The 13,901-nt window shown below is 55.0% G+C and overlaps 2 protein-coding genes across 2 annotated transcripts in view; both read right to left on the bottom strand.

Annotated features, from left to right (window-relative positions):
• Positions 1-853: 853 nt before the first annotated feature.
• On the bottom strand, positions 854-11,914 carry NHLRC4 (NHL repeat containing 4). The gene is made up of 2 exons (XM_009866766.1): positions 11,802-11,914; positions 854-1,907 (listed from the first exon to the last, which is right to left on the bottom strand). The coding sequence occupies exons 1-2, from the start codon at positions 11,912-11,914 to the stop codon at positions 854-856; spliced, it is 1,167 nt and encodes a 388-aa protein (XP_009865068.1).
• Positions 11,915-12,937: 1,023 nt separating this feature from the next.
• Positions 12,938-13,901, bottom strand: part of PRR35 (proline rich 35) — a 3,614-nt gene continuing 2,650 nt past the window's right edge. The window contains exon 3 of the mRNA XM_009866767.1: positions 12,938-13,871. Coding sequence (XP_009865069.1) covers positions 12,938-13,871 — 934 coding nt within the window. The remainder of the gene's footprint in view (positions 13,872-13,901) is intronic.

Here is a 13,901-nt window from a genome sequence, read left to right on the forward strand (position 1 = left end):
CCTTGGCTTTAGTGCTCGTCCCAGCGCCAGGGAGGAGAAAGGGTTCGTCCGGGGTGAGAGATGGCGACTGGACTCACGCCTTGGCCATGGGCGAAGGCCGAGGGGTCGTGCAGCACCGTGCTGGGGCCAAGGGCTGGAGGAGGGAGAGGAAAACGCCTTTCCCTCTGCCACCACACCCTGCCCGCTTTCCCCTGGCCTCTGCTGATAAAGGGAGCGGCTATGGCTCCCCCCCCCCCCCCCCCCCCGGGTCGGCAGAGGCTGGTGTCAGCGATTCTGCACGCTCACACGCAGTTTACACCCCGTGCAGTAGTTATTGCTTCCCTGTAGAGGTCAGGAATGCAGCACAGAACGAGGTACCTTCACGTTACCATTCTCATGAAGTCTGCTGCAAACCCAGGGTGCCACATAGACCATAGCTGCCAGCTCCGGCCTGCCCTTACCCCTCCAGTCACACTCAAGCATCTGGAAGGTGGAACCATGGACACATAAAAACGAGAGTAAGAGAAATATTTATATTATCTTTGCAAAAAACACACAAGGATTCGAGGGTGTGGTGATAGCAAGTTTGCCCAGGCATCAACGCATGGCCAATTCTGAGAAGTTCACTCCTCCTTCAGCTACTCTGGTGGGTCCAAGGAACTCAGAGCTGGTCTAGTTCTTGCTTCTGCCATCTGGAGAAGCTGGAGGGCAATGAGGCAGCCACACATGGGGGCACTGCCCAGCTATGGAAGCAGTGGAGCTCACAGCCCAGCAGCAGACCCAAAACTCTGCAGTGTTGCAGTGGAACCAACCCCACACCCTGCCTGGGTGTTAGGCTGAGGTCACCACATGATGCCCCGGGGTTGGTGGGGCCCTAAGGGGCCCTGACACAGTACTTAAAGTCTTTGACGCAATTCTCTCCTGCGTCTGCCACAAAGAGGTGCCCAAAGGAGGAGCAAGCCACACCAGCAGGCCGCCGCAGCCCTGTGGACACCAGGCAGATGGGAGCCCCATGCTCTGGGAACAAGTGGACAGTACGGCGCTGCTCGTCTGCTACCAGGATGCTGCCATCCCTGTCAACGCAGACCCCGGCTGGGTTGCCAAACCAGTGTCCGTATTTGCTGCTGAGGGAGCAGAGAAGCTTACAGCTGCTCGTGAAGACCTTGACGTCTCTGCACTCCTCGCTTACTACAAAGCCCCCGTTGGGTGCTGGGCTGACATAGTGAGGTCCCTGCAGATTGGGGACTGAGTGGACGTTGTGTGTCTTGAAGGCACGGTCCAGAGCAAAGCGGTGGACTTGGCCTTGTGCATAGTCTGCTATCAAGATCTTGCCCATGGAGTCTACGCCAATACCCGTGGGGGAACCAACCTTTCTGATCTTTATCCATTCACCCTTGGAGGGGCTGGTGTGAGGGTTGAAGACCCAGATGGCTCCATTCATCATGTCGGCTACAGCCACCATTCCTGTCCGAGTCACAGTCACATCTTCCGGCAAGAAAGTGCCGCTTTCCTTCCCTGTTTGCTGGCAGGGCAGAGACTGCAGCGTTTGACCTGTGCTGCTGAGGATGTGGACCCAAGGAGCGCTCTCGGCTGTCACGTAGATGGAGCCATCCAGGGAGCAATGGATTCCACTTACTCCCCCATAGCGGCTGCCAGTGGGATTGGGAATCCGCCTGATCAGGTTGTCCTGGCAATAGTGGAGGAGGTTCTTAATGTTGTCCAGATCTCCGCACAGGCTTTTGGCCTTATCTGCAAGCTGGTGGACTTGGTGCTGCGTCACCATGCCCATGCCACGCTGGCTGCTCAGCAGTGGGCTGGCTGTCTGGAGGGTCGTGCTTGACTTCAGCTGGAGGGTGTAGATGGTTTTCAGAAGCTTCTCCTTTTGAAGACTGGTCTCCAGAGTGTAGTCCATCACAAATCCAACGGCCCTGTTTGGGAGAAGCAGTAGGACCGTTACTGTCCCTCCCTGCTGCCATCTCTGGGGACATGCTCTGATCTCAGGTGCTTGCTGTCAAACCAGGGTCAAGGTGTTGGTGCTTAATCTGGATTCACTCCAGTGCAATAGAGACCAGATCATAGCCCTGCTAGCTAATTATGGGATATAAAGGGATGTAAAGACAAACAAGTGACCGTGGTACAGAAATGAAAAAGTTAGCAGGCCGGATCTGTAGCTGGAGGAACGAACCAAAAAGGTCCCTCAGTTTCAATGACAGCTTGGCTAGGGTCAGATCTGACCTGAGGATTTATGTGTAAAGGAGAGCCCTGTGTGTGAGCACACTGAATGGGATCTCTGCCTCTCCAGTTCCTGGGATTAGTTGCTTCCTTCAAGCCTTTAACCGTGCTTAACCCTATTTTCTGTAAGCCTTAACTCTCCAAACCATGCTCAGTCCATGCTTGAGACACCGAGGATGACTATTCCTCCCCTTCCCATGTGGGTCAGATGCCACACTTGGCCAGACTGTGTCTTTGTTAAGGGCAGCCCCTTCCCCATCCAAATAAATCAAGTTATTCCTGAAACAGCCAACAACTCATCAGGAAGAAGGGGGAACTGCTCTGAAGGACACATTGAACCTACACAAATTTTTGAGATGAGAGCCACCGTAAGAGCCATAATTTCTTTCTAACCAATATCCCTCTTCTAAAACCATAAGAAATGTGTCCCCCAAAAGGCAGAGATGACAGCCCAGCTCTGCTGTGTGCTCTCCAGGAGCTGGCAGGAGGCTTGTAACACAGAGCCCAGAGCTGGTAAGAGAAATGTTACAAGAAACATGGCCTCCTTAAAGTTCCTGCAGTGGCAGAAGTTAACTTTGCTTTAAATGTGATTATAATTAATATTATAATGGATGCACTTGGCTATTCCGAGTTGTTTGCAAGCCATCACTCCACTTTTATTGCCCTGAGTCCCATGACTGCCGGGTATCATGTGCTTCATACTGCCTGCAAAAGTAACGCTTCCCCAAACCTCAGCTGAAGGAAGCTGGGCTAGGCTGAGCTATACTGGATGCAAATTGTTCTTCCCGTGTGCAGATACCACAATTGTCTAAAACTCATCCCCTGAGTACTCAGCAGAGCTATCAAACGCAAATAAGTGATGGTGGGGATGAGCGCAAAAACAGAGGGAATCCAGTTTCTGCTGTTTTGGGGGTCTGGGAACAGCTTCGCCATCTTCTTCCCCCAAAGCAGTTGTGCTTTGTGTCTCTGGCAGCAGATACCTGCTTGGTAGAAGCAAACCCTCTGCCACCCCCCATGACTGCTTATCAGCGCCCTCCTTCAGAGCTGGACAGAATTCAAAATCCAAGAAATTGGATTTTACCGATGGGTAAACTGAGTCACCATCAGGGAACTGACGTGCCAGCCACCACACACCCAGCACCAGGACTTCCCACCTCAGTTCCCGGGTGCTGGGTACCCAAAGCCCCCTCAGATCTTTGATGGTGTGTCCTGAGCCAATTCTGAGCTGCTCATTCACAGCTCTAAGCCCAGGAAGAGGGCCCTGACACTGTCCCCAGCGCAGCTCAGGCCAACAACCACATGAGTGACCACAAACCCAGCTCAACAGATCTCATACCTCTGTCCTGGGGGCTACCTGTCCTTCCCTGGCAGCACTGGCCTCCCTCCAGCTCCGTCCTGCTCCCACGCCGGGCTCAGGGCAGCGGGGCTGAAGGATATTGTGTTGTTAGTGACGGGCGATTGCCCTCAACTCCGGGTAAACACAAAAGCTCCTGTGCTGACAACCAGAAGCAGCAAGACAAGGGCTGATAGGTGCAGGCTGTATTCCTTGTTGGTCTTGTGCCCAGAGAGAAGGTGCCTTTCCTCCAGGATCAGTCTATGTCCCATCTACCAGCTCCTACCGGAGGGAGGAGAATATCCAAAGTGCCCAGATGCAGGAATGATTTGGGGCTTTTACGGAAAGGCACTGATTTGCTGCACCTGGCCCTTAGCGTGAGAGGTGGCTGCTGGCATGGGACAGGGACACTTGCACCTTGAATCAGGTGCTCCTGCTTCGTCTCGCTGCTTCTTCACCTCCTCCCCACGTGCTCCATGGTGTGGTTGCATGCCTCAGTCTCCCCACTTGCAAAAAGAAGGGTGATTATTTCTGAGGTCCAGCAATGGAGAAGCTCTCGCTAGAAGTAGATCAGCCTCCCACGCACAGGCTCCATCTCCAAGCTGCTCAACGTGGCTCCCCTCAGCTGGGAGAGCCCACGTTTGGAGTTGGTGGTGTTTATAGGTTCATCTCAAACAAAGAAGATCAGGAGGATAAACAGAGTCAGCTGGGACCAGCCTGCAAGGTGCTTGTGGACAGTGCTCAGGGAGCTCAAAGCATCTTAAACCTGGCTCAGGTGTGAAGGAGTTTGTGTCTGCTCATTACTTAGATGGACCAAAGGTAAATGAAGTTTGGATCAGACTCCTTCCTACCTCTTGGGTTGCTTGGAGGGCTGTGTATGCCTGGCCCTTTGGACGGAGGAAGCGAATTGGGGTCTGGCTGGCTGCAGGAGCTGCAGGCTGGGGATCTGCCTCCGAAGCTCCGGGGCGCGGTGTTCCTCTGTGTCTGTTTTGGGCCCTCCTGGTCCTGTGTGAGTGTGTTCCTGAAGCTCACAGTGTCTGGGAAGCCACTTCAGACCTATTACCAGCCAAAATCACAAAAATAACTTGACACGATAAGCACCAGGATGGCTCCATCCGAGCCCCAGCAGGACGGTAGGCAGCTTCAAAAACCATCTCCCAGGGCAACAGGGTCTGACCTTTTGTTTCACTGTTGTGTGCTCTATCACCAGGATAAACAAACACAGTCTGGCCCTGGGGCTTCCATTCACCTTTCCAGGACCGTGGCTCTGTCACAACCTGTTTGAAAGCCACCCCCGGACTCCACGAGACACCTGTGTCATAGCAGGACAGCCCATGCCCACGCTGACATCAGGAGCGGCAGGGTTCAAGGACAAAGGCATGGTCAAGCCACCAGTGCTGGAGCTGGACCAAGGGGAAGGAAGTTTGGGTCCAGTTTAGGCTTTCCTGGAGCACATTACTTACTGGCATTAGTGGTGAACATCTCCCCATGTGGCTTTTTCCTCCTCTGGCCCAGGGAGGGGCAGAAAACTCAATTTCCTGCTTGAGCAGAGCCCCTGTCCCTGCTGCGCTTCCCCACTGTCCTCAAAGTGCCTGCAGTGCCTGGCTGGGGCCATGCAGGGGCTTGGGAGGATGCTGGGGTACAGTGCTCTTGGAGCCTGATCTCTCATACAGGCTGGGACCAAGGTTGAGGCTTCCTAAACCCGGTTACATGCAGGTGTGAGCAGGAGTTCATCTCCTCTTCAGGCATCATAGAAATCAGTCCAGGAAGCAACGTTGTAAATACTCTGGCTCCTGAAATTACCCTGGCGCTGTCCTCTGACCAGCATGGACACCCAGGAATCCCAGCTGCCAGTTAGCTAACCCGTGGAGAAGATTCTTCAGGGCCTGATAAAGGCTGAGCTGATGCCTCATCTACTCCCTTGCTCCTCCGCAGCCTCCCACTCTCACAAGGCTCACAAGAGGATTAGGAAATTAATCCTCTTTAAAACATCGAGCTCCCTGTTGGCCAAAAGGGCCAAAAGCTGTGAAGCGCAGCGGGGCACTGGCACAAAGCCCCTTTCCTGCCAGGAGCAGAAGCTTTCTGCAAACACAGCCCCATGCTCAGCCCCATGGGGAGGGCTCTGGGAGGTCCAGGGCCATCGGTATTACTGGAACAAAGCTGTGTGCCCAGAAAATCCTCTTATGGACAATACTGGGCCATTTGGTCTTCCAGGAAGGGCTGCTCCAGCTCGCGGCGAGGCTAGCATGCCTGTGTGCTGCAGGCTGGTGGCTGCTGCTTACAGATGGGCAAAGAAGCAACTGCATTTTCTACTCCCCTTTCACAACCACAATACAAACTCTCTGTGTCCCACACCTAAAATTAGGGGGAAGAGTGGCTCTGGGGGTTTGACCCTCTGTGGCCCCAGATTGGGGAAATGATGTGTGCATTTTGGCTTTGGAGCTGCCACTGCCTGGGTTGGAGGAGCCAGAGTTGCCCAGGCACTGTACCTGGCTGTGCAGGCACTCCTGGGTCTTCAGGCAGCTTCTGCCTTGCAGGAACATTCCTTCATCGCTCTGAGCCCTTTGATCCTCAGCATCTTCCCCCACAGCCCAGGGGTGCAACAGTGGAGAATACCTGGCCCTGGTGCCTCAGCACTACTCAGGATCTCCCGCATTGCGTCAGTGCCAGCAGTGCCTGGGTACCCCTGCATGCACCCTCCAGGCAGGGCAAAGAGCTGATCAAACATCATTGTCAGCCGGGATCTCACCTCCTCTCAGCCTGGGATTTCACCCTGCCTCAGCCTGCGGTGCCTGAGGGAAACCCTCTTCCTGCTCTTCTTGGCTGCCTTGGGGAGCATCACCCTGGTGAGAGCCAGAGCTCTTCTCACCCGTCCTGGCTCTCTTAAGTACTTAAATATTCAGTGCTTCCCTTCATGGGCCTTTGTTCCAACTCCAAAGCCAGAATGGTTCTGCCCTGGGCAAATACCCAGGGAAACTATCCCATTCGGAGGTATCCAGGAGCAGAAGAAGGAAACCTCCAATTGCAATAACAGATAGGCAAGGGGAAAACACAGCAGGGAATTTTTGTAGATTTTTGTACTCCTTTTCCTCACTTCAAGCGTAGGAGATGGGGTGGCTGCTTCTCTGTGCTCTCCCACACTGGCTGAATGCCATGGGGATGTGGAAAGTATAACCGCTATCTGAGCAGCTCTGGACCCCTGGGACTGCCCTGCGGTTCAGTGTTTGGGACTGCTAGGGGTTGAAGTGTTTGTGACAGACTCGAAATATTGCAGCAGTGTCCCAGCAGAGCCAGGGGACAGTCACTAGGGCATGTCAAGATGGCCAGAGGCAGTGAGGCCACCACAAGTGGTCGTGACAGTAAGAGCAATGAGGAGCAGTAGCGCTACTACCACAAACGGCCGGGACTAGAAGATCCAAGATGAGCCACAGGCAACGCATGGAGTGATGCCTTCTGAGCTCTTCCCCATTTCCTCCCACAGGGAGGATCCCAGGAGGATGAGGAGGACTCATGGTTCCTCCACAAGAGCTGCAATTTGGGTGAAAGCAGGCAGCGCAGGCTGGGCTGCCTGTCCATGCGTTGCCCTTGCAGATGATCCCTCTGCCAGGTCTCAACGCACATCTGCATTGATTCCCTGGTGTGCCACCAGCCCTGGAGATGGCATTTCTCCTGAGGGGAGACAACATCCTCCCCTGCTTGCTCCCAGTGTGCTTCCAAGAAAAGGGAGGGACAAGGCTGAGAAGAGGAAGAAGCAAAGGGAAGGTGTTCCTTCTGGCACTGCTAGTACCTCAGTGATCCCTCTGCCAGGTCTCAACGCACATCTGCATTGATTCCCTGGTGTGCCACCAGCCCTGGAGATGGCATTTCTCCTGAGGGGAGACAACATCCTCCCCTGCTTGCTCCCAGTGTGCTTCCAAGAAAAGGGAGGGACAAGGCTGAGAAGAGGAAGAAGCAAAGGGAAGGTGTTCCTTCTGGCACTGCTAGTACCTCAGTTTTTGCAAACACCACTGCTCCCTACTTAAAGTGGTGGGGAAGCTCCCTGTGGCATGCAGTCATTTGGCAGGAAGCAAACCTTGCATGCTTTTCCCCAGGTGGGAAGTGCAAGGTGGGCTGGGACGGGCTCTCTGGGACAGTGGAAACTCCTTTGGGGGCAGTTCCCGAATTGTCTTCCTGCCCTCAGCTCGCTGTGAAAGAGCACACGCTCGCACTCAGCCCCGCTGCCACTGCAAAGCCAGTTCATTACCTCCCTCCTGCCTGAGACAGAGCAATTCTGCTCCAGGTTGTCTTTGCAGCTTCACATGTCTGCTCAGAAATCTCCTGGCCGACCTTGGCCCTTCTTTAGCCCACGTTTGGTAACTTTCCACTCCTCCGAGCTCTGGCTTGGCCACGTTTGGGGTAAGAGAAAACTGGTTGTGCTGGGCAGGAACCACTTCTCCTCCCTAGCTGGTTCCGCCGTTACGAGTGAGCGCCCAGCTCCCTGGCCCTGCCGCAGGTGGGTCGCAGGATGCACAGACATGGATGGCCGGGCAAGATGCAGAAAAACAGGGCACCCCAACACTGACCTTCTCTTGTCATTTCAGCCACGTGGTTCCAAATTGCTTGGATATTCCCCTCCCAGCTGCCACTTGGTGTGTGCAAGGAGTTAACTCACCTTGGTGTCAAACTTGTCCATGCTTCTTGGTGCTACAGCGAGTTCGTGGCAGAACTCTCTTCTCCTGAATACAGGGTTGGGTCTACCCAGCTGTCTTCTACTTGTGGGCAAACCTAAAGGTGTCTGCAGCTCTGTCTCTTAGACTGTGGTTTCCCCTGACAGGTGTGGGTGCAGTGGGGGAAGGCAATGCCCACCACAGTCCCCATCATCCTCCCTGCAGCCCAGGGGCTATTCCTCTGCAGTGAATGCCCTGTTGCAGCATGGGATACATCCCTAAAATTTGCTACTGGCCCTTTCCCACCAAGCCAGGGAAACCGGGAGGGGACGCAGCATTTTACGGGGTCTGTGAGAAACTCCCATCTCATGCTTGGGGCTGCCTTGCTCATGAGAAGCAGCCTGATGTGACGCCTTTCCACCCTTCCCCACAAACTGTAGCCCCATCCCTGTGCCCCGAGGTGCTTGGGTTGCCCTTGTGCCGTCTCCCCTTGCTGTTGACCGCAGCTGCACATTGAGTCAGAGCTCACAGCCACACCAATAGGGCTGGAAAACCCACGCTCAGCGTCCTCCACTCTCAACTTCCCCGGGGCCACGTCCTTGTGCTGAGGGGATGGAGAGAGAAACAACATTCTGTTTTACAAGGAACCTTGAAATCTCGTTCCTTTCACTGCCTCACCTGAGATAAGCCTTCCCTGAGGGTTTGTTTATTAGGAAACTTCCCCCCACACCCCCCCCCACCTCCCAATCCTTGAGCTCTCCTTTGCTCTTGAACCCGGAGGAGAAGTAATACTTGAGCAGGAGCAGCTGTACACACCTGGGGTTAGAAACCCATAAAAGTTTTGCAGCTCCATTGACCAAGAGCTGTTGGATTTCACCGAGCTGTGCTAGGGACCTGCTGTGACCCCACGTCCCCCCAGCCCTGGGAGAAAGGAGGCTGCTGGCCTCTGCAGAGCAAGGGAGGGATTTGGCCAAGTCCTCTATTGGCGGTTGGGGCTGATCTTGGCTTGGCAGGAAAGTAGGGGGGACATGTAGGTAAGGGGGACTTTGGTCAACCATGACCAAGAAAGATGGCTATCACGTGAGTCTGCCGTTAAAGGACAGGTAATGGCTCACTATCAGATGCCTTTAGGGTGACCAAATAGCCGTGTAATGGGCCCTGTGCTGGAGTGGGCTGAGGGCCCTGTGGGTGCAGATTGCAGCCTGGATAAGCCACCCCAGTAGTTCAACTCCCATCCATTATTTAAATGCAAAGGTAAATGCTTTCATCTTCTCAGCTGGAATGGTGCCACCAGCTCAGGCCACCTCCTGAAGGTCTCATCCTGGTGGCCTGCAGGCAGGAGTTGCTGGACAGCCATGGCAGAGAAGAGAGCTCTCCTATGTAGGGGTGCCAGCAGCAGCCCTGGGGATGAAGTGGAAGGGCCGAGTGACAGGGGGGCACTGGGACATGAGACTTGACCCCGTACCCTCCACTCTCCCCTGCACCAGGACCCAGACTCTGGTGCTGCTGCCCCATGGCCAAGCCTTGGCAGCTTGTCCAGAGACCTGGGATGCCTCTTCCCAATGGAAAAGGCTGTGTGTTTGTGCAAGAACTTCTGCAAGAGGAATTAGGACCCTTGCAGCTCCTGTGAGGGCATTTCTCCTCCATACAGCTTCAGCCATAGCAGACTGCCCCTCTCCCCAGCATGGGACAAGACGGTGAGGTCTCAGTGCTGATCCAGCAGAAAACTGTCGAAACCACCCCACACATAAATACTTTTTGCAGTTGGCATCAACATTTGGCCACATCCTGCTGGTGACTAATCCTGAGCCCTTGGGACTGTGTGGTTCCATGATGGAGAGCCACGCCTGAGGGATCCACCCAGGGCAGGGTGGATCTCCTCCCCGGAGAGGAGACTGAAGCAGACGGCACCAACTCCCGCTTGGAGGTTTTTCCCTTTAATGGTTTGGTTTTTGTTTTGTACATTCGTAAAACTGTGAACAATAAATACTGTGTGATCGGCCTCCGCCTCCTCACTTGTCCCCCTGCCCTGCTTTCTATGGAGGCGAGGGACAACTGCGAGTGACGTGGCTGCTGGTGCTGGAGGGGTGCCCGGCTCACAGCGTGGGCACCACGGAGCAGGGCAGCATCCCAGCTCGGAGTGGCAGGATGGGGTCAGGAGCTGGGGAGGGAGAGGTGGCGTGTGCAGGCAAATATCTCAGCTAAAAAGAGGTGAAAGGTAGCACTGCCTGGTGGTCTGGGCACAGAAGCCCAGGCCTGCTGGTCACAGAACTCAGCTACCCCCCTGGTGTCTTGGACCTCCAAGGTACCCAGGTTCAATGGGGATCGGCTAGGAAGAACAGCATGATGCTTGGGACTGGGAGGAGATGGGGCTCCCTTGTGGACAGAGGGACCTACAGGTCTTGTTCCTCAAATGAGGTAAAGGTTGGGTGGGCAGGGAGCGATGCCACAGGAAAAGGGTTCCAGCATCTTGGCTGTGCCTGTGGGTGCCCTGCACGAAGGGTTCCCAGCATGAAAGACACATGAAGAAGCTGTTGTGGGGGAAGAGTAGGAAGCCCTGAGATATGGGAACAGAGAGGTGCTGGCAGGGGGGACAGCAGCTGCCAGGGCTGTGTGAGAAAGTTGGAAGGGGTGGGTGACAGAGGGGCACAGGGTGATGGAGTGACAGAGGTGCGCATGGCAGCTGAAGAGGCTGGAGAGAGACTGGCAGGCTGTTGGCAGCCTCTTGGTATGGAGAGGGCTACTGTGCATTTGGTGTTATGGCAATACCTTTGGGGTTAGGGAATCCAAAGATGACAGCACTATTCAAACCCAGAAGAAAAGCCCAACACCAACTCCCCCTGGCTCTGGGATCAAGGATCCTGCACCCAACTCTGAGATCTGTTCTGGTGGGGTCTCATGACCTTCATTTGGGCTTTTTGGGGCCAGGGCCATGCTGGGAAGCAGCAGAACATGGCTCATCAGGAAGATCTAGAGCTGGCTCAAAGGGACGACAGTGCTGAGGTAAGCATCTCTCCTTTTGAATGCTACCTCCCCTTTTCTCCAGAGAGGAGAACACTAACTCCTTAGGCCTGTGTCACTGAGTGAGAAAGAAACCCCTTTGATGATGGGGAAGCTTTGTCCAGAGAGCAATCAGGTGAGGAGTCAACTCTTCTTGTTGTCTGGGTCCAACAAAGTACTTGGGAGTCCCAGGTCCCACGTGTGGCTTGCCTTCTTCAGCCACCCGCAGTAGGATTGTCCACTTCGTGCCCACAGAAGAGCCAGCGTCTAAAGCTCCTTTGCTGTGCCCGCCCTCCTGTGCTCCATCCCAGCTCTTCTCATTCCAAACAAAAAGCCACCAGGTCAAATTGGTGAAGGCCCTGGGTGCAAACAGGAGATCCCACCATTTGCTGAATGGGGAGTGTGGATGGGAGAGGAAAGGATACCTGGCTTTTCCAAGCTGAGGAGAGCACGTAATATCTGCCACAGCGGGAGGGACTTCAAGAAACTCTGTCCCAAGCGTGAAGACATCCTGAGCCAGAGCAGATGCTGCTCAGCAGGGTAGCAAGGGGACAGGGAGGTGGGACAGCCCTGCTCTGGGTACCAGCCTGCCCAAGAGAGGCAAGACTCACCCCAGGGAGCACGAGGTGGCCTTTCGGAAAGGCCAGCACTTATCCCACAAGCAGTAGGCACCTGCCTGAGTGATGGGTCTTGGTGCTCTGGCTAAGCGGTGGCCACTCGACATCGTTCCAGCTTGGGACAGGACAAGTTTGTCCTTTCACAATCGTTTTTAGGGTTTTTGCCCCTTCAGCAGTGGGGTTCGTGGCAGTATAGTCTCACCCATTTTGCTGTCCCATGTGTCACCATTTTGGGGGAAAAGGACTAGTGGGAAGGAGCTGATGGGAGCTGTACTCTGCAGGATTGGGGCCTTCGTGAGGAACATGCATCATGTCTGCATGGGGAGAGGCCATCAGGGCAGAGGGAATGAAGGTCCTCTCTGTGTGAAGGCAGAAGAAAGAGCCAGACAGTGGAGGACTGGTGGCCAGGAACAAGTTCCCACAGCCCAGCTCTCCCTATGGGTGGCAGATGCCCTCGGCAAGAGAGCTCAGGACCTGGGTGTGGAGCTGTGGCAATGTGGTTCCCATGCCATCTGGTCCTTGGGGCTGGGACGATGTTCTTAACTCCACACTGCAGAAAATACTTGTCCTCTGGGTCAGTCCAGCTGGGCATCCGATTCCCTGCTATGACTCTCAAGCCACCATGGGCTGAAGCCACCCAAGTCTTTGCTCTGTACAAGGTGACAGCCACAATCTCTTTGAGCACAGCCACGGCTGGAGCAAGGCTTGGCCTTGCCCTGTCTGTGGTCCTCCCCCTGTCCACAAACCACAGGAACTGGGTTGCAGAAGTCCCTGAGTGTCTCTGATGAGAGGGCTGGATGAGCCTTCTGCTGAGACCTTGGTGCCTTTAGCATACTTGGTTTTTTGCCTGCTAATGACTTCCCTTTCAAAGGGAGCTCCAGGACCAGGGAGCTGAAGCTGTGGAGCATGCAGAGCCCAGGAGCTCCAGTCCTTGACGCTGGGGTAGGACAGGGAGCAATTTTTTATGCCTTGTGGAGTCAACTAGAGGAGAGACCCCACTCAATGTGTCCCTAGGCAAGCAGTGGTTATGCTTTCATCCACGAGGAAGAGAGGGAGCGGAGAGGTGGGGCACTGGGAAGGTGAAGCATGAGGTGGTCAGTGTGATCTAGGAGCTTTCAAGCAAGGTGGACTTAGGGGTCAGCATGCAGAGGGCTGTGGACACACGCTGTGTCTGTCTCGCCGGGAAGGCTGCAGGACAGGGAGCGCTGCATGGCCCGGCAGCCCAGGGGCCCATCCTCGGTGGTGACTGGGAGCTGAGGGCCCTGCGTGGTGCTGGATCTGCCGTCGGAGCAGAGCAGGACGCTGGAGTCTGCCTCGCACTTGGTGGTACGGCTGTAGTAGGGCTCCATCACGTGCCGGAGCTCCAGGGGCATGGTGAGGGGCAGGACCTCAGCTTTGATCAGAGCGCCCAGGTGGGCCTCGGAGGAGGATGCCCGGAGGCTCTCAGAGCGACTCATCTTGATCAGCAGGTCAATGGTTTTGTTCTCAGCCTCGAGGAGGCAGTTTGGCAGCCCCTCCCCATCTCCAGCCTCCTCAGAGGATGTACATTTCTTGAGGGCCCCTTGGTCTTTTCCGTGGAGCTTCTCGCTTCCTGGGCTCATGTTGCAGGGCTCCTTCTTGGCATGCTGGACCTTCTCCAGACCTTCAGAAGATCTCTTCACCGAGAGGTCCAGAGGCCCCTCATGGGGTTTGGTGGCCTTCTCCAGTGCCTGGTGGATGTGGTAGAGCTCCCTTCGGATTTTGACCAGCTGATCCCTCAGCTCTTTTTGCCCAGGGTTGTCTTCCTTTGCCAGATCAGACAGTTTCTTCTCCACCTCTTGGTACTCTTCTAAGGTTTTGGACAGGTCACCGATAAGCACGGTTGTGGTCTCAGAGTCTGTCATAGTGGCAGAAGTCTCTTGGGGTCTGCTCTGCTTGCAGAGGCCATGGTTTAGGCCAGCAGCCATAGAGGGAAGAACTTCAGTGTCATTGCCCCTCTCTGATTCCTCAGGCCGACCTGCGAGGATGTCCATGTGCCAGTGGTCCAGGGCCTTGGGGATGTGGCCAGGGTTGGCCCTTGAACCACTGCAGAGAAGAAGTGGATACAATCAGTAG

This window comes from Apaloderma vittatum, unplaced genomic scaffold, assembly GCF_000703405.1.
Source record: "Apaloderma vittatum isolate BGI_N311 unplaced genomic scaffold, ASM70340v1 scaffold24333, whole genome shotgun sequence".
NCBI classification, from domain to species: domain Eukaryota; kingdom Metazoa; phylum Chordata; class Aves; order Trogoniformes; family Trogonidae; genus Apaloderma; species Apaloderma vittatum.

What these genes read in the sequence shown, in the direction of transcription:
- NHLRC4 (XM_009866766.1), bottom strand. Translation starts at nt 11,914, where the DNA reads ATGTCGAGTGGCCACCGCTTAGCCAGAGCACCAAGACCCATCACTCAG. An exon ending in GCCACCTCGTGCTCCCTGGG is followed by an intron (nt 1,908 to 11,801) that starts GTGAGTCTTGCC and finishes TCTCCCAAACAG; the next exon opens with GGCCGTTGGATTTGTGATGG.